This window comes from Saccoglossus kowalevskii, chromosome 7 (genome assembly GCF_978046115.1).
Source record: "Saccoglossus kowalevskii chromosome 7, keSacKowa6.1, whole genome shotgun sequence".
Lineage (NCBI taxonomy): Eukaryota > Metazoa > Hemichordata > Enteropneusta > Harrimaniidae > Saccoglossus > Saccoglossus kowalevskii.
In genome coordinates, this window is record NC_140647.1 from 39,373,241 (window position 1) to 39,395,210 (window position 21,970).

Here is a 21,970-nt window from a genome sequence, read left to right on the forward strand (position 1 = left end):
AAATATCGTTGCAAAATGATCAAATCTCATAGAAACATAGAGCGAGCAATTTTCAAAAATTCAAAAAATATTTGCTAAAAATAGAAAATTAATGATATCATCAAAAAATCTGACAAAGGTCCCCCCCAAGATAGATACCTACATACCAAGTATCAAAGCAATTGAGCTGATAGTTTTCAAGTAAATGTTAATGTAGATGACGAGGATAGACGACAACAGACAATCAATAATGAATGAATTGCTCGGTTTGATGTAGTCAATAACGAAAGTAAACAATAGGTAATAATCATAAAACTGAATGTGAGTTGATAATCAGTTCATGATGTCTATCAACCAGTTCTATGAATTAGGTGTGAGATCTAAGTACAGCAGTGAACAGGCATTTGCAGATACAGTTGAAGATAGTTTTCATTATAGGCAGAAATATTCTTTATAGCAATCATAAAGACATTTTAGTCGTCATATTACAAGTTGTAGTTGACTGTGTAATTCCAGCATAAAAGTATGTAACTTGAAATATGATGTGGTTTTATTTCTATGTAATACAGCATTGATCATACTGTGAAGCTAAGAAAATCAAGAAATTGAAAAAATGGATGAATCTGACAGAAGAATGAAGTAAATCAGTATGACAGAAAGTATTTAAAAAAATAATGAATGTATAGTTTTGTTTATGGAACATAACAGAAATGCCTGATTTTTGATGATATTTTAGCACAAAAAATGGCTGCCATTTGGCCAGTTTGAATCAGACAGTCAAACCAATGTATCTATGTCATGATGTATAATGAATATATAAAATTTGATCATAATCAATCAAAGCATGGCAGAGATATGGAACTAGAACTGCATTCATTAAAACAAAATAGCCACCAGTCGGCCATTTTAAAGTTAATCTGAATCAAAGTTAAACTGTAAATAGCTCCCGTGTGATCAGAGCATGTATTATAAAGGTATAGGCTTGCCTAATAAGTGAATGTAATTTCATGTAGGTCAATCCATCAATAAAATTGATCAAGATGTCTGAGAATCTATGACATACTGTATATGGAAACACATGATTTTGATATGGGCATTTTGAAAAACATGCAAGGACACTATACTTGTAAACAAAGGGCACTAATGAGGCACTCTATGAATGAGGTATTTCTAGAGGTCGGGGTTTGTCTCGTCTATAGTTGAATAAATTTTGCTTTGATTTTCTTATGGGTTTTTTTCCCAATGCGACTTAATTTCACTTGTTTTTTTTAATTCTTGGTAATTAGTGTCATTAGCGATGGAGTAGTAAAAACCGCAATTAACCTCAGTGCATAAAAATGGGGATAGATCTTCCTGACGCAATGGGCAAATTTCGCTATTTTCGCTGACAAGTAAAATCTGCTAAATTAAACCTACATGAACATGTAAAGTAACAACAGATTGTTTCCTTGACAGATTCTTGAAATTAAATCAACGATTGAAATTTGTTTAATTGCTATCAAATTATTGCTCAAAAAAAATATTTCATTTGTGAGACGTATTTTTGATACAAACCGAAGATTGCGATCAACCCTACACAAAACTACCGCCATTTTGTCTTCTTTGTCCTCGTTTGGCAAAAACAAAAAACTCGCATATTTACTATTTGTTTAATGAGTGCATTTTTGTTTAAAAATATCAAACAAGAATAAACACTAAGTAAAATAGGAATCAACTACTTTGTTTTATTTGAGTAAGATGGAAACCATGCAAAAACAATAGTAGTGAAACGAAATAGTAGTGATCACTGTGATTGTTATATAAATTTCTTGCAAAGTCTGGAACGATACTGAAAAAAAATTGTTGATTTCCTTCTATATTCATGTTTGAAAGTAGGCCGAAGTATCCGCAGGTGAATACAAGTATCCAGATAATAAGTTAGAATCGATCAGTTCACACGAATTGTTCTATTCTGATTCATCATTGCAATACAATGGCCTGGAAACGGCCCAGCTTAAGGGAAACAGTATCGTGGAAAGAAAGGACAGTATCGAACCCGATACCCTTAAAAGACCTGATGAGAACACTGCAGAATCGTGGGCGAAACAAAAGTTACGCGGCTATTGTCTAAGCGACGCAGGCCCGAGGAGAACACTGTACATGTAACCAGAACATTTACGAATCAAGATTGGCAGAAAGTTGTACGGCATCTGTCTTCGATTTTGTCTATTGATGAATATGACGCACAAAGTGAAATTGAACTTGCGTTCATGAAAATCGGAAAGGGTACTGCCTTTTTGTCAAACTGAGAAAATGGCCGCATCACTCTTGTAACTGTGCATGCATACTCCCCATACTCGCATACATTTGATGTTTTTAGATGCTGTATCTGCTCAAATAACATCAATCATGATATAATAAATAATTATATACTAAAATTTGCAAATTTGCAGACCTTCCAATGAAATACTACCAGTTTTTTTGCGCAACAATACGTTATTGCAATATGCAAACTAGGCTACTCACCCTAGTCAAATATTTGTTAAGAAACTTTAAAGACTCTAAGTTATAAATTAACAAGCCATGCATGGCACAGGCCCTGTTAGTTATCAAATTTAAGATAAATAGTTTTGTTTATAGTAATATGGCTGGAATATAACCATGTCAAGAAAATGATTTTTTAACATTAAAATTGACATTTGTATCTGATCTTCAAACAAGTACTTGTCCATATTGAGAGATATTGCTCTGGAACTGCATTCAAAATCAGCCATTTTGAATACATGTATATATAAAACGTGATGTATAACGAATATATAAAATTTGAATATAATCAGTCAAAGCATTTCAGAGATATGGCTCTAGAAGCCCAATCATTAAAACAAAATGGCCACCAGTCAGCCATTTTGAATCCAATCTGAAAAATAAAATGACGTGCATCAGGAACCCGTAATGTCTAATGTATGTACCAAGTTTAAACGAAGTACATCCATAAATGCTTGATATTTGATGATTTGTTAGCACAAAAATGACCACCATTCGGCCATTTTGAATAGGATCGTCAAACCAATATACATTTGTATATGTATATCTATGACATGATGTATAATGAATATTTAAAATTTGAATATAATCAGTCAAAACAAGTCGGAGATATGGAAGCCTAGAAGTCCATTCATTAAAACAAAATGGCCGCCAGACAGCCATTTTGAATCGAATCTGAAAAATAAATGATGTGCATTAGGAACCTGTAATGTCTAATATATGTACCAAGTTTGAACGAAATCCATCTATAAATGCCAGAAATGCTTGATATTTGATGATTTTTTAACACAAAAATGGCCACCATTTGGCCATTTTGAATAGGATCATCAAACCAATACATCTGTCTATCTATGACATGATGTATAATGAATATTTAAAATTTGAACATAATCAGTGAAAGCAAGTCAGAGATATGGCACGAGAACCACATTCATTATAACAAAATGGCCGCCAGTCGGCCATTTTGAATCTTATCTGAAAAACAAATTATTCAAAAAATTATTTGCATCAAGGTCCCATAATGTCTAATGTATATACCAAGTTTGAACAAAATCCATCTGTAAACAGCCGAGAAATGCTTGATTTTCAGGATTTTTCGCACAAAAATGGCCGCCATTCGGCCATCTTGAATCAGATCGTGAAACAAATTGACGTGCTTATGTATATCATGTATGATGTATGTGTGAAGTTTGATTGTGATTGCTCCAGGCATTTCTAAGATACAGATACTGCATCTGAATGGGAACTAATTAATGCAATAATTGACTAATTAATATGCATAGAATTGAACCAAAATCTAATCAGCGCATCTACTCATCATATATTAGCTGTGTGCCAAATTTCATTTGAATTGAAATTGTAGATCTTGAGTTATCTATGGAACAAATTTTAGTCACAGAGTCAAAGAGTCACAGACACCGGTACCACATAAGCTCTGTTTCACAGGAGCTAAAAATAAAATGATGTGCATCAAGGTCCCATATAATGTCTAACGCATGTACCAAGTTTGAACCAAATCCATCCATAAACGCCAAGATCCAGTTCTGGAATGCCAGAAATGCTTGATTTTTGATGATTTTCTAGCACAAAACGGCTAATATTTGGCAATTTTGAATCAGATAGTCAAACCAATATATCTATGTCATGATGTATAATGAATATATAAAATTTGAACATAATCAGTCAAAGCATGTCAGATAGATAGGCACGAGAACCACATTCATTAAAACAAAATGGCCATCAATCAGCTATTTTGAATCCGATCTGAAAAACAAAATGACGTGATCAAAGTCCTGTAATGTCCTGTATGTACCAAGTTTGAACAAAATCCATCTGAAAACCACCGAGACCCAGTTCCAGAATGCCAGAAATGGTTGATTTTGATGATTTTTCAGTACAAGAGTGGCTGCCATTTGGCCATCTTGAATCAGATCGTAATACAAATTGATGTGCATGTGTATATTATGTAGAATCTTTATTGCTATCGTATTCCATATTTGAGGTTTTGAAGAAAAGTACAATAAAGTAATACAATCTGAATAGCATGTAAAAAATAACTGACACTAACAACAACAACAAAATTAATAAACAAAAATCAAGCAAGACACTCAAACATAGAAAAAATGGTTAATTTGTAATTTCTGGTTTAAACATTTCACCTTTGAAATGTTTAAACATTTCAGCAAAAAGTGTTGCTCATTTTCAATTTCTTTAATTTCACAAACTGAACATTTTCTATCAGAGATTGGTACATTATTGTACCTTCCTGTTTCAATCATTGAAGAGTGATATAGAAGGTTTTTTATTATTTGCAAATATTTGTCTGTACCTTCTCAGTTTATTTTTATGCTTTGTGTCTTTGTCGTCATTGTGCATAAATTCCTTAGATCTTTTCCGACATTGTATTTCAAGTTTTTTACAAACGTCATTTATTATGACTTCACTGTGTTTTGTTTTTTCAGATATTAAGTTTTAATTTATCTAATATTTGAATCACACTAGATTGTGTACTTAAATTGGGCATTTTCAAACCAAGCTTATATGCTTCGCTCATTAGTGTGCGTTTTCTGGCATATTTCCTCTCCTCATACAATATTTTATCATTTGCCTAGTGCTTTCTATGGCAAGAGGATATCTCCTTTGCTCAAGTAATCAAGCTAGATTGGAAGCCCTGCTATTTACTTTCAGTAAAATCTTGCAAAATTTGGTGTGGAGTTTTTCCATTGGTGCTGCAAAGTTGCACAGATCCTTTGTGTGTTTAACTATGTCACATGACCAAATTTCTGTACAGTACAGAAGGACTGGTTTATATATAACGCAAGTGTGAAGTTTGAATGTAATCTGTCCAGACATGTCTAAGATATAGGTGTGCTGTGCATGCACACACAGACGCACATGGACACACGCACAGAGGTCAATCCATAAGTCCCCATTTTTGAACTGCATTCAAAAGAGGACTAACAAAAGGGCCAGCTATTTTGAATCAAATCTGGGTGAAAAATGATGTGCATCATTACATTAAATGGTCATACAAGTTTGATCAGTTCTGGAATGATAAAGAGCACCATATTATTTCTTTGTATTTAGCACACATGTATACCTACCTGGAGAGCATATGCCATCAGCATCCAGTATATCATGTCTCCATATTGGTTTTCTGGTATTTGCATCAATCATTGGCCCCATCACTTTATCAAAAGTCTGATTTGCATATCTCTTCAGTGTACATTTCTGATTTCTATACACCAAGCAGCGACCATATCCTAGCAAAGAAACAGTGAAAGACAGGTATCAATATCAGGTAAGCAATTATGCTAATAAGGTAATTAATATGCTTAATTTGAACTTGATTCATATCAAGTTGGTGACAAGGAATGGCATTATTTCTTACCTCTGTCTACAGATGCTTTGTTTAATACCAATGCATCTTCAATATCATAACCACTATAACTCATGACGGCTACGATTGCATTCTGACCAGCTGGTATCTTGTCAAACTGTATTAAATCTATCGTCTAAAACAATAACATTTTAAAAAATTATCCAAGAAAATTTATAAAGGCAAGACAATTTTTACCTGCTTTCAATTTCCACAAATAACTTGGTTACCAGTAAAAATTGAGAGGATAAGTGGTGCCTGGGAATACACTAGTAAATACATACCTTTGATTTAACAAGTGGTGCCTTGGGATACACTAGTAAATACATACCTTTGATTTGACAAGTGGTGCCTGGGGTTACACTAGTAAATACATACCTTTGATTTAACAAGTGGTGCCTTGGGATACACTAGTAAATACATACCTTTGATTTGACAAGTGGTGCCTGGGGATACAATAGTAAATACATACCTTTGATTTAACAAGTGGTGCCTTGGGATACACTAGTAAATACATACCTTTGATTTGACAAGTGGTGCCTGGGGTTACACTAGTAAATACATACCTTTGATTTAACAAGTGGTGCCTTGGGATACACTAGTAAATACATACCTTTGATTTAACAAGTGGTGCCTTGGGATACAATAGTAAATACATACCTTTGATTTAACAAGTGGTGCCTGGGGATACACTAGTAAATACATACCTTTGATTTAACAAGTGGTGCCTTGGGATACAATAGTAAATACATACCTTTGATTTAACAAGTGGTGCCTGGGGATACACTAGTAAATACATACCTTTGATTTAACAAGTGGTGCCTTGGGATACACTAGTAAATACATACCTTTGATTTAACAAGTGGTGCCTTGGGATACAATAGTAAATAAATACCTTTGATTTAACAAGTGGTGCCTGGGGATACAATAGTAAATAAATACCTTTGATTTAACAAGTGATGCCTTGGGATACAATAGTAAATACATACCTTTGATTTAACAAGTGGTGCCTTGGGATACAATAGTAAATACATACCTTTGATTTAACAAGTGGTGCCTGGGAATACACTAGTAAATACATACCTTTGATTTAACAAGTGGTGCCTTGGGATACAATAGTAAATACATACCTTTGATTTAACAAGTGGTGCCTGGGAATACACTAGTAAATACATACCTTTGATTTAACAAGTGGTGCCTTGGGATACAATAGTAAATACATACCTTTGATTTAACAAGTGATGCCTGGGAATACACTAGTAAATACATACCTTTGATTTAACAAGTGGTGCCTGGGAATACACTAGTAAATACATACCTTTGATTTAACAAGTGGTGCCTGGGGTTACACTAGTAAATACATACCTTTGATTTAACAAGTGATGCCTGGGAATACACTAGTAAATACATACCTTTGATTTAACAAGTGGTGCCTTGGGATACAATAGTAAATACATACCTTTGATTTAACAAGTGGTGCCTGGGAATACACTAGTAAATACATACCTTTGATTTAACAAGTGATGCCTGGGAATACACTAGTAAATACATACCTTTGATTTAACAAGTGATGCCTGGGAATACACTAGTAAATACATACCTTTGATTTAACAAGTGATGCCTGGGAATACACTAGTAAATACATACCTTTGATTTAACAAGTGATGCCTGGGAATACACTAGTAAATACATACCTTTGATTTAACAAGTGGTGCCTGGGGTTACACTAGTAAATACATACCTTTGATTTAACAAGTGATGCCTGGGAATACACTAGTAAATACATACCTTTGATTTAACAAGTGGTGCCTTGGGATACAATAGTAAATACATACCTTTGATTTAACAAGTGGTGCCTGGGAATACACTAGTAAATACATACCTTTGATTTAACAAGTGGTGCCTTGGGATACAATAGTAAATACATACCTTTGATTTAACAAGTGATGCCTGGGAATACACTAGTAAATACATACCTTTGATTTAACAAGTGGTGCCTGGGGTTACACTAGTAAATACATACCTTTGATTTAACAAGTGGTGCCTTGGGATACAATAGTAAATACATACCTTTGATTTAACAAGTGGTGCCTTGGGATACAATAGTAAATACATACCTTTGATTTAACAAGTGATGCCTGGGAATACACTAGTAAATACATACCTTTGATTTAACAAGTGGTGCCTTGGGATACAATAGTAAATACATACCTTCGATTTAACAAGTGGTGCCTTGGGATACACTAGTAAATACATACCTTTGATTTAACAAGTGGTGCCTTGGGATACAATAGTAAATACATACCTTTGATTTAACAAGTGGTGCCTGGGGTTACACTAGTAAATACATACCTTTGATTTAACAAGTGATGCCTGGGAATACACTAGTAAATACATACCTTTGATTTAACAAGTGGTGCCTGGGAATACACTAGTAAATACATACCTTTGATTTAACAAGTGGTGCCTTGGGATACAATAGTAAATAAATACCTTTGATTTAACAAGTGGTGCCTTGGGATACAATAGTAAATACATACCTTTGATTTAACAAGTGGTGCCTTGGGATACAATAGTAAATACATACCTTTGATTTAACAAGTGGTGCCTTGGGATACAATAGTAAATACATACCTTCGATTTAACAAGTGGTGCCTTGGGATACAATAGTAAATACATACCTTTGATTTAACAAGTGATGCCTGGGAATACACTAGTAAATACATACCTTTGATTTAACAAGTGGTGCCTTGGGATACAATAGTAAATACATACCTTTGATTTAACAAGTGGTGCCTTGGGATACAATAGTAAATACATACCTTTGATTTAACAAGTGGTGCCTTGGGATACAATAGTAAATACATACCTTTGATTTAACAAGTGGTGCCTTGGGATACAATAGTAAATACATACCTTTGATTTAACAAGTGGTGCCTTGGGATACAATAGTAAATACATACCTTTGATTTAACAAGTGGTGCCTGGGAATACACTAGTAAATACATACCTTTGATTTAACAAGTGGTGCCTTGGGATACAATAGTAAATACATACCTTTGATTTAACAAGTGATGCCTGGGAATACACTAGTAAATACATACCTTTGATTTAACAAGTGGTGCCTGGGAATACACTAGTAAATACATACCTTTGATTTAACAAGTGGTGCCTGGGGTTACACTAGTAAATACATACCTTTGATTTAACAAGTGGTGCCTTGGGATACAATAGTAAATACATACCTTTGATTTAACAAGTGGTGCCTTGGGATACAATAGTAAATACATACCTTTGATTTAACAAGTGATGCCTGGGAATACACTAGTAAATACATACCTTTGATTTAACAAGTGGTGCCTGGGGTTACACTAGTAAATACATACCTTTGATTTAACAAGTGGTGCCTGGGAATACACTAGTAAATACATACCTTTGATTTAACAAGTGGTGCCTTGGGATACAATAGTAAATACATACCTTTGATTTAACAAGTGATGCCTGGGAATACACTAGTAAATACATACCTTTGATTTAACAAGTGGTGCCTGGGGTTACACTAGTAAATACATACCTTTGATTTAACAAGTGGTGCCTTGGGATACAATAGTAAATACATACCTTTGATTTAACAAGTGGTGCCTGGGAATACACTAGTAAATACATACCTTTGATTTAACAAGTGGTGCCTTGGGATACAATAGTAAATACATACCTTTGATTTAACAAGTGGTGCCTGGGAATACACTAGTAAATACATACCTTTGATTTAACAAGTGGTGCCTTGGGATACAATAGTAAATACATACCTTTGATTTAACAAGTGATGCCTGGGGTTACACTAGTAAATACATACCTTTGATTTAACAAGTGGTGCCTTGGGATACAATAGTAAATACATACCTTTGATTTAACAAGTGATGCCTGGGGTTACACTAGTAAATACATACCTTTGATTTAACAAGTGGTGCCTGGGGTTACACTAGTAAATACATACCTTTGATTTAACAAGTGGTGCCTTGGGATACAATAGTAAATACATACCTTTGATTTAACAAGTGGTGCCTGGGGTTACACTAGTAAATACATACCTTTGATTTAACAAGTGGTGCCTTGGGATACAATAGTAAATACATACCTTTGATTTAACAAGTGGTGCCTGGGGTTACACTAGTAAATACATACCTTTGATTTAACAAGTGGTGCCTTGGGATACAATAGTAAATACATACCTTTGATTTAACAAGTGGTGCCTTGGGATACAATAGTAAATACATACCTTTGATTTAACAAGTGGTGCCTGGGGTTACACTAGTAAATACATACCTTTGATTTAACAAGTGGTGCCTTGGGATACAATAGTAAATACATACCTTTGATTTAACAAGTGGTGCCTGGGATACAATAGTAAATACATACCTTTGATTTAACAAGTGGTGCCTGGGGATACAATAGTAAATACATACCTTTGATTTAACAAGTGGTGCCTTGGGATACAATAGTAAATACATACCTTTGATTTAACAAGTGGTGCCTGGGAATACACTAGTAAATACATACCTTTGATTTAACAAGTGGTGCCTTGGGATACAATAGTAAATACATACCTTTGATTTAACAAGTGGTGCCTGGGAATACACTAGTAAATACATACCTTTGATTTAACAAGTGGTGCCTGGGGTTACACTAGTAAATACATACCTTTGATTTAACAAGTGGTGCCTTGGGTTACACTAGTAAATACATACCTTTGATTTAACAAGTGGTGCCTGGGGATACAATAGTAAATACATACCTTTGATTTAACAAGTGGTGCCTGGGGATACAATAGTAAATACATACCTTTGATTTAACAAGTGGTGCCTTGGGATACAATAGTAAATACATACCTTTGATTTAACAAGTGGTGCCTGGGAATACACTAGTAAATACATACCTTTGATTTAACAAGTGGTGCCTTGGGATACAATAGTAAATACATACCTTTGATTTAACAAGTGGTGCCTGGGAATACACTAGTAAATACATACCTTTGATTTAACAAGTGGTGCCTGGGGTTACACTAGTAAATACATACCTTTGATTTAACAAGTGGTGCCTTGGGATACACTAGTAAATACATACCTTTGATTTAACAAGTGGTGCCTTGGGATACACTAGTAAATACATACCTTTGATTTGACAAGTGGTGCCTGGGGATACAATAGTAAATACATACCTTTGATTTAACAAGTGGTGCCTTGGGATACACTAGTAAATACATACCTTTGATTTGACAAGTGGTGCCTGGGGTTACACTAGTAAATACATACCTTTGATTTAACAAGTGGTGCCTTGGGATACAATAGTAAATACATACCTTTGATTTAACAAGTGGTGCCTTGGGATACAATAGTAAATACATACCTTTGATTTAACAAGTGGTGCCTGGGGATACAATAGTAAATACATACCTTTGATTTAACAAGTGGTGCCTGGGGTTACACTAGTAAATACATACCTTTGATTTAACAAGTGATGCCTGGGAATACACTAGTAAATACATACCTTTGATTTAACAAGTGGTGCCTTGGGATACACTAGTAAATACATACCTTTGATTTGACAAGTGGTGCCTGGGGTTACACTAGTAAATACATACCTTTGATTTAACAAGTGGTGCCTTGGGATACAATAGTAAATACATACCTTTGATTTAACAAGTGGTGCCTTGGGATACAATAGTAAATACATACCTTTGATTTAACAAGTGGTGCCTGGGGTTACACTAGTAAATACATACCTTTGATTTAACAAGTGATGCCTGGGAATACACTAGTAAATACATACCTTTGATTTAACAAGTGGTGCCTTGGGATACAATAGTAAATACATACCTTTGATTTAACAAGTGGTGCCTTGGGATACAATAGTAAATACATACCTTTGATTTAACAAGTGGTGCCTGGGGTTACACTAGTAAATACATACCTTTGATTTAACAAGTGGTGCCTTGGGATACAATAGTAAATACATACCTTTGATTTAACAAGTGGTGCCTTGGGATACAATAGTAAATACATACCTTTGATTTAACAAGTGGTGCCTGGGGTTACACTAGTAAATACATACCTTTGATTTAACAAGTGGTGCCTTGGGATACAATAGTAAATACATACCTTTGATTTAACAAGTGGTGCCTGGGATACAATAGTAAATACATACCTTTGATTTAACAAGTGGTGCCTGGGGATACAATAGTAAATACATACCTTTGATTTAACAAGTGGTGCCTTGGGATACAATAGTAAATACATACCTTTGATTTAACAAGTGGTGCCTGGGGATACAATAGTAAATACATACCTTTGATTTAACAAGTGATGCCTTGGGATACACTAGTAAATACATACCTTTGATTTAACAAGTGGTGCCTTGGGTTACACTAGTAAATACATACCTTTGATTTAACAAGTGGTGCCTTGGGATACAATAGTAAATACATACCTTTGATTTAACAAGTGGTGCCTTGGGATACAATAGTAAATACATACCTTTGATTTAACAAGTGGTGCCTTGGGATACACTAGTAAATACATACCTTTGATTTAACAAGTGGTGCCTTGGGTTACACTAGTAAATACATACCTTTGATTTAACAAGTGGTGCCTTGGGATACAATAGTAAATACATACCTTTGATTTAACAAGTGGTGCCTTGGGATACAATAGTAAATACATACCTTTGATTTAACAAGTGGTGCCTGGGGATACACTAGTAAATACATACCTTTGATTTAACAAGTGGTGCCTTGGGATACAATAGTAAATAAATACCTTTGATTTAACAAGTGGTGCCTGGGAATACAATAGTAAATACATACCTTTGATTTAACAAGTGATGCCTGGGAATACACTAGTAAATACATACCTTTGATTTAACAAGTGGTGCCTGGGGTTACACTAGTAAATACATACCTTTGATTTAACAAGTGATGCCTGGGAATACACTAGTAAATACATACCTTTGATTTAACAAGTGGTGCCTTGGGTTACACTAGTAAATACATACCTTTGATTTAACAAGTGGTGCCTTGGGATACAATAGTAAATACATACCTTTGATTTAACAAGTGGTGCCTGGGAATACACTAGTAAATACATACCTTTGATTTAACAAGTGGTGCCTGGGGATACAATAGTAAATACATACCTTTGATTTAACAAGTGGTGCCTTGGGATACACTAGTAAATACATACCTTTGATTTAACAAGTGGTGCCTTGGGTTACACTAGTAAATAAATACCTTTGATTTAACAAGTGATGCCTGGGAATACACTAGTAAATACATACCTTTGATTTAACAAGTGGTGCCTTGGGTTACACTAGTAAATACATACCTTTGATTTAACAAGTGGTGCCTTGGGATACACTAGTAAATACATACCTTTGATTTAACAAGTGATGCCTGGGAATACACTAGTAAATACATACCTTTGATTTAACAAGTGGTGCCTGGGAATACACTAGTAAATACATACCTTTGATTTAACAAGTGATGCCTGGGAATACACTAGTAAATACATACCTTTGATTTAACAAGTGGTGCCTTGGGTTACACTAGTAAATACATACCTTTGATTTAACAAGTGGTGCCTTGGGATACACTAGTAAATACATACCTTTGATTTAACAAGTGATGCCTGGGAATACACTAGTAAATACATACCTTTGATTTAACAAGTGGTGCCTGGGAATACACTAGTAAATACATACCTTTGATTTAACAAGTGATGCCTGGGAATACACTAGTAAATACATACCTTTGATTTAACAAGTGGTGCCTTGGGATACAATAGTAAATACATACCTTTGATTTAACAAGTGGTGCCTTGGGTTACACTAGTAAATACATACCTTTGATTTAACAAGTGGTGCCTGGGGTTACACTAGTAAATACATACCTTTGATTTAACAAGTGGTGCCTTGGGATACAATAGTAAATACATACCTTTGATTTAACAAGTGGTGCCTGGGGTTACACTAGTAAATACATACCTTTGATTTAACAAGTGGTGCCTGGGGTTACACTAGTAAATACATACCTTTGATTTAACAAGTGGTGCCTTGGGATACAATAGTAAATACATACCTTTGATTTAACAAGTGGTGCCTTGGGTTACACTAGTAAATAAATACCTTTGATTTAACAAGTGATGCCTGGGAATACACTAGTAAATACATACCTTTGATTTAACAAGTGGTGCCTTGGGTTACACTAGTAAATACATACCTTTGATTTAACAAGTGGTGCCTTGGGATACAATAGTAAATACATACCTTTGATTTAACAAGTGGTGCCTTGGGATACAATAGTAAATACATACCTTTGATTTAACAAGTGATGCCTGGGAATACACTAGTAAATACATACCTTTGATTTAACAAGTGGTGCCTTGGGATACAATAGTAAATACATACCTTTGATTTAACAAGTGGTGCCTGGGGTTACACTAGTAAATACATACCTTTGATTTAACAAGTGGTGCCTTGGGTTACACTAGTAAATAAATACCTTTGATTTAACAAGTGATGCCTGGGAATACACTAGTAAATACATACCTTTGATTTAACAAGTGGTGCCTGGGGTTACACTAGTAAATACATACCTTTGATTTAACAAGTGGTGCCTTGGGATACAATAGTAAATACATACCTTTGATTTAACAAGTGGTGCCTGGGATACAATAGTAAATACATACCTTTGATTTAACAAGTGGTGCCTGGGGATACAATAGTAAATACATACCTTTGATTTAACAAGTGGTGCCTTGGGTTACACTAGTAAATACATACCTTTGATTTAACAAGTGGTGCCTTGGGATACACTAGTAAATACATACCTTTGATTTAACAAGTGGTGCCTTGGGATACAATAGTAAATACATACCTTTGATTTAACAAGTGGTGCCTGGGAATACACTAGTAAATACATACCTTTGATTTAACAAGTGGTGCCTGGGAATACACTAGTAAATACATACCTTTGATTTAACAAGTGGTGCCTGGGGTTACACTAGTAAATACATACCTTTGATTTAACAAGTGGTGCCTTGGGATACACTAGTAAATACATACCTTTGATTTAACAAGTGGTGCCTGGGGTTACACTAGTAAATAAATACCTTTGATTTAACAAGTGGTGCCTTGGGATACACTAGTAAATACATACCTTTGATTTAACAAGTGGTGCCTTGGGATACAATAGTAAATACATACCTTTGATTTAACAAGTGGTGCCTTGGGATACACTAGTAAATACATACCTTTGATTTAACAAGTGGTGCCTTGGGATACACTAGTAAATACATACCTTTGATTTAACAAGTGGTGCCTTGGGATACACTAGTAAATACATACCTTTGATTTAACAAGTGGTGCCTTGGGATACAATAGTAAATACATACCTTTGATTTAACAAGTGGTGCCTGGGGTTACACTAGTAAATACATACCTTTGATTTAACAAGTGGTGCCTGGGGATACAATAGTAAATACATACCTTTGATTTAACAAGTGGTGCCTTGGGATACACTAGTAAATACATACCTTTGATTTAACAAGTGGTGCCTTGGGATACAATAGTAAATACATACCTTTGATTTAACAAGTGGTGCCTGGGGTTACACTAGTAAATACATACCTTTGATTTAACAAGTGGTGCCTGGGGATACAATAGTAAATACATACCTTTGATTTAACAAGTGGTGCCTGGGGTTACACTAGTAAATACATACCTTTGATTTAACAAGTGGTGCCTTGGGATACAATAGTAAATACATACCTTTGATTTAACAAGTGGTGCCTGGGGTTACACTAGTAAATACATACCTTTGATTTAACAAGTGGTGCCTGGGGATACAATAGTAAATACATACCTTTGATTTAACAAGTGGTGCCTGGGGTTACACTAGTAAATACATACCTTTGATTTAACAAGTGGTGCCTGGGGTTACACTAGTAAATACATACCTTTGATTTAACAAGTGGTGCCTGGGGATACAATAGTAAATACATACCTTTGATTTAACAAGTGGTGCCTGGGGTTACACTAGTAAATACATACCTTTGATTTAACAAGTGGTGCCTGGGGATACAATAGTAAATACATACCTTTGATTTAACAAGTGGTGCCTGGGGTTACACTAGTAAATACATACCTTTGATTTAACAAGTGGTGCCTGGGGATACAATAGTAAATACATACCTTTGATTTAACAAGTGGTGCCTGGGGTTACACTAGTAAATACATACCTTTGATTTAACAAGTGGTGCCTGGGGTTACACTAGTAAATACATACCTTTGATTTAACAAGTGGTGCCTGGGGATACAATAGTAAATACATACCTTTGATTTAACAAGTGGTGCCTTGGGATACAATAGTAAATAAATACCTTTGATTTGACAAGTGGTGCCTTGGGATACACTAGTAAATACATACCTTTGATTTAACAAGTGGTGCCTGGGGATACAATAGTAAATACATACCTTTGATTTAACAAGTGGTGCCTGGGGTTACACTAGTAAATACATACCTTTGATTTAACAAGTGGTGCCTTGGGATACAATAGTAAATAAATACCTTTGATTTAACAAGTGGTGCCTGGGGTTACACTAGTAAATACATACCTTTGATTTAACAAGTGGTGCCTTGGGATACAATAGTAAATAAATACCTTTGATTTAACAAGTGGTGCCTGGGGTTACACTAGTAAATACATACCTTTGATTTAACAAGTGGTGCCTGGGGTTACACTAGTAAATACATACCTTTGATTTAACAAGTGGTGCCTTGGGATACAATAGTAAATAAATACCTTTGATTTGACAAGTGGTGCCTTGGGATACAATAGTAAATAAATACCTTTGATTTAACAAGTGGTGCCTTGGAATACAATAGTAAATAAATACCTTTGATTTAACAAGTGGTGCCTTGGGATACAATAGTAAATAAATACCTTTGATTTGACAAGTGGTGCCTTGGGATACAATAGTAAATACATACCTTTGATTTAACAAGTGGTGCCTTGGGATACAATAGTAAATACATACCTTCGATTTAACAAGTGGTGCCTTGGGATACACTAGTAAATACATACCTTCGATTTAACAAGTGGTGCCTTGGGATACACTAGTAAATACATACCTTTGATTTAACAAGTGGTGCCTGGGGTTACACTAGTAAATAAATACCTTTGATTTAACAAGTGGTGCCTTGGGATACAATAGTAAATAAATACCTTTGCTTTGACAAGTGGTGCCTTGGGATACACTAGTAAATACATACCTTTGATTTAACAAGTGGTGCCTGGGGATACAATAGTAAATACATACCTTTGATTTAACAAGTGGTGCCTGGGGTTACACTAGTAAATACATACCTTTGATTTAACAAGTGGTGCCTTGGGATACAATAGTAAATAAATACCTTTGATTTAACAAGTGGTGCCTGGGGTTACACTAGTAAATACATACCTTTGATTTAACAAGTGGTGCCTTGGGATACAATAGTAAATAAATACCTTTGATTTAACAAGTGGTGCCTGGGGTTACACTAGTAAATACATACCTTTGATTTAACAAGTGGTGCCTGGGGTTACACTAGTAAATACATACTTTTGATTTAACAAGTGGTGCCTTGGGATACAATAGTAAATACATACCTTCGATTTAACAAGTGGTGCCTTGGGATACACTAGTAAATACATACCTTTGATTTAACAAGTGGTGCCTGGGGATACAATAGTAAATACATACCTTTGATTTAACAAGTGGTGCCTGGGGATACAATAGTAAATACATACCTTCGATTTAACAAGTGGTGCCTGGGGATACAATAGTAAATACATACCTTTGATTTAACAAGTGGTGCCTGGGGTTACACTAGTAAATACATACCTTTGATTTCATACATACCTTTGATTTAACAAGTGGTGCCTTGGGATACAATAGTAAATAAATACCTTTGATTTAACAAGTGGTGCCTTGGGATACAATAGTAAATACATACCTTTGATTTAACAAGTGGTGCCTTGGGATACAATAGTAAATAAATACCTTTGATTTAACAAGTGGTGCCTTGGGATACAATAGTAAATAAATACCTTTGATTTAACAAGTGGTGCCTTGGGATACAATAGTAAATACATACCTTTGATTTAACAAGTGGTGCCTTGGGATACAATAGTAAATACATACCTTTGATTTAACAAGTGGTGCCTGGGGTTACACTAGTAAATACATACCTTTGATTTAACAAGTGGTGCCTGGGGTTACACTAGTAAATACATACCTTTGATTTAACAAGTGGTGCCTGGGGTTACACTAGTAAATACATACCTTTGATTTAACAAGTGGTGCCTGGGGTTACACTAGTAAATACATACCTTTGATTTAACAAGTGGTGCCTGGGGTTACACTAGTAAATACATACCTTTGATTTAACAAGTGGTGCCTTGGGATACACTAGTAAATACATACCTTTGATTTAACAAGTGGTGCCTGGGGATACAATAGTAAATACATACCTTTGATTTAACAAGTGGTGCCTGGGGATACAATAGTAAATACATACCTTTGATTTAACAAGTGGTGCCTTGGGATACAATAGTAAATACATACCTTTGATTTAACAAGTGGTGCCTTGGGATACACTAGTAAATACATACCTTTGATTTAACAAGTGGTGCCTGGGGTTACACTAGTAAATACATACCTTTGATTTAACAAGTGGTGCCTTGGGATACAATAGTAAATAAATACCTTTGATTTAACAAGTGGTGCCTGGGGTTACACTAGTAAATACATACCTTTGATTTGACAAGTGGTGCCTGGGGATACAATAGTAAATACATACCTTCGATTTAACAAGTGGTGCCTGGGGATACAATAGTAAATACATACCTTTGATTTAACAAGTGGTGCCTGGGGTTACACTAGTAAATACATACCTTTGATTTAACAAGTGGTGCCTTGGGATACAATAGTAAATAAATACCTTTGATTTAACAAGTGGTGCCTGGGGTTACACTAGTAAATACATACCTTTGATTTAACAAGTGGTGCCTTGGGATACAATAGTAAATAAATACCTTTGATTTAACAAGTGGTGCCTGGGGTTACACTAGTAAATACATACCTTTGATTTAACAAGTGGTGCCTGGGGTTACACTAGTAAATACATACTTTTGATTTAACAAGTGGTGCCTTGGGATACAATAGTAAATACATACCTTCGATTTAACAAGTGGTGCCTTGGGATACACTAGTAAATACATACCTTTGATTTAACAAGTGGTGCCTGGGGATACAATAGTAAATACATACCTTTGATTTAACAAGTGGTGCCTGGGGATACAATAGTAAATACATACCTTCGATTTAACAAGTGGTGCCTGGGGATACAATAGTAAATACATACCTTTGATTTAACAAGTGGTGCCTGGGGTTACACTAGTAAATACATACCTTTGATTTCATACATACCTTTGATTTAACAAGTGGTGCCTTGGGATACAATAGTAAATAAATACCTTTGATTTAACAAGTGGTGCCTTGGGATACAATAGTAAATACATACCTTTGATTTAACAAGTGGTGCCTTGGGATACAATAGTAAATAAATACCTTTGATTTAACAAGTGGTGCCTTGGGATACAATAGTAAATAAATACCTTTGATTTAACAAGTGGTGCCTTGGGATACAATAGTAAATACATACCTTTGATTTAACAAGTGGTGCCTTGGGATACAATAGTAAATACATACCTTTGATTTAACAAGTGGTGCCTGGGGTTACACTAGTAAATACATACCTTTGATTTAACAAGTGGTGCCTGGGGTTACACTAGTAAATACATACCTTTGATTTAACAAGTGGTGCCTGGGGTTACACTAGTAAATACATACCTTTGATTTAACAAGTGGTGCCTGGGGTTACACTAGTAAATACATACCTTTGATTTAACAAGTGGTGCCTGGGGTTACACTAGTAAATACATACCTTTGATTTAACAAGTGGTGCCTTGGGATACACTAGTAAATACATACCTTTGATTTAACAAGTGGTGCCTGGGGATACAATAGTAAATACATACCTTTGATTTAACAAGTGGTGCCTGGGGATACAATAGTAAATACATACCTTTGATTTAACAAGTGGTGCCTTGGGATACAATAGTAAATACATACCTTTGATTTAACAAGTGGTGCCTTGGGATACACTAGTAAATACATACCTTTGATTTAACAAGTGGTGCCTGGGGTTACACTAGTAAATACATACCTTTGATTTAACAAGTGGTGCCTTGGGATACAATAGTAAATAAATACCTTTGATTTAACAAGTGGTGCCTGGGGTTACACTAGTAAATACATACCTTTGATTTGACAAGTGGTGCCTGGGGATACAATAGTAAATACATACCTTCGATTTAACAAGTGGTGCCTGGGGTTACACTAGTAAATACATACCTTTGATTTAACAAGTGGTTCCTTGGGATACAACAGTAAATACATACCTTTGATTTAACAAGTGGTGCCTTGGGATACACTAGTAAATACATACCTTTGATTTAACAAGTGGTGCCTGGGGTTACAATAGTAAATACATACCTTTGATTTAACAAGTGGTGCCTGGGGATACACTAGTAAATACATTAAAGTATCTATTCTATTTCTCTGGTTATATGCAATAGTACCTGTAAAAAAACAAAATGAAAACATTCATTGATGTAATAATTTCAAATGATTGTCATCAAATCTACTTTGTGCCTTTCAATCAACAATCAGGCAATCTAAAAAATCCAATCTAAATCCGAATCTGGCCAATAGAAAAGCCACTACCCGGTAATTCAAATTCAATCTAAAATCCACTATTCTCACATCAGTCATTTCAAAACCTACAAAATTGTTCAATTAGAAATCAATGACATCTAATCCAAAATGCAGTAATGTTCAAAAATTAAAAATGTGATGTCATGACATGGCATGGTCACTGTTGTTGACAAGTGCATGTAAAATACGTAAGATATAATGTAGATTTGATTGTTATGAAATGTCAGATATATGGCTCTGAGCAAATATCATTCGTCAATACAAAATGTCTGTCTGTCAGTCATATTGAATCTGATATGAGACATACATTTGATATTACATGTGCAATAAATATGCTCATATATGCAAATTAAAATTCACAGATTTCAAATAAAAAATAAACTTGCCTATTAAAGTATTGCCTATATGTACAGAGTTTCATTAAAAGGCGCTGAGTAGTTATTGAGATATCAATGGAAAAGCAAATATTTGGCTGATTATGCTGATTAGTATCTGGCACAAATTTCAATTTTATAACTAATAACATCTTTCGCAATGTATCTAGGCATCTATGTAACAAGTTTCAATGAATTGAGATATCAACAGAAAAAAAAAAAACACAGTTTAACATGATCATGCAGTCAAAGATGTCAGGAATATCATTCATTATAACAAAATAGGCACCAGTCAGCCATTTTGAATCCAATCTGAATCAAAGAAAGCTTAGAAAGAACTCCCATGTGCTGAGAGTATTGGAGACACATTAAATATAATTCGAAATTACTTAGCTGAAAACTAATTATGCAAATCAGAAAATTAATATGAACAGATTTGAGTGTAAAACTAATGAGGTCTGCGCAATGTAACAGAAAATCTATGTTTCCAAGTTTAATTGAAATGTGATTAGAACCAAAAAGTTATGAATTATTATGCTTATTAGGGAATTAATATGAACAGATTTTTACCCTAAACTAATTAGGTTTGTACATTGTCCTAGAGCATCTTTGTACTAATTTTCATTGAAATGGAATAATTAGTACTTTAGATATCAGTGTGAAAGCTTAAAATTGGTTAATTATGCAAATTAGGTAATTAATATGTACAGGTTTTAACCCACAATTATCCAGGTCTGTCTATTGTCCTACAGCATCCATGTACATTCATTGATATGTGATGTTTAGTACCCGAGATATCAGTGTGAAAGTTGGTTAATTATGCAAATTAGGTGATTAATAT

General features: G+C 34.6%; 1 protein-coding gene across 1 annotated transcript in view; it reads right to left on the reverse strand.

The window, feature by feature from the left end:
• Nucleotides 1-21,970, reverse strand: part of LOC102806817 (DNA-directed RNA polymerase III subunit RPC2-like) — a 177,990-nt gene that overhangs the window by 18,129 nt on the left and 137,891 nt on the right. The window contains exons 17-19 of the mRNA XM_085501555.1: nt 20,534-20,619; nt 5,894-6,017; nt 5,607-5,765 (exon numbers count right to left, since the gene is read on the reverse strand). Of these exons, the coding sequence (XP_085357681.1) occupies nt 5,607-5,765; nt 5,894-6,017; nt 20,534-20,619 (369 nt within the window). The remainder of the gene's footprint in view (nt 1-5,606; nt 5,766-5,893; nt 6,018-20,533; nt 20,620-21,970) is intronic.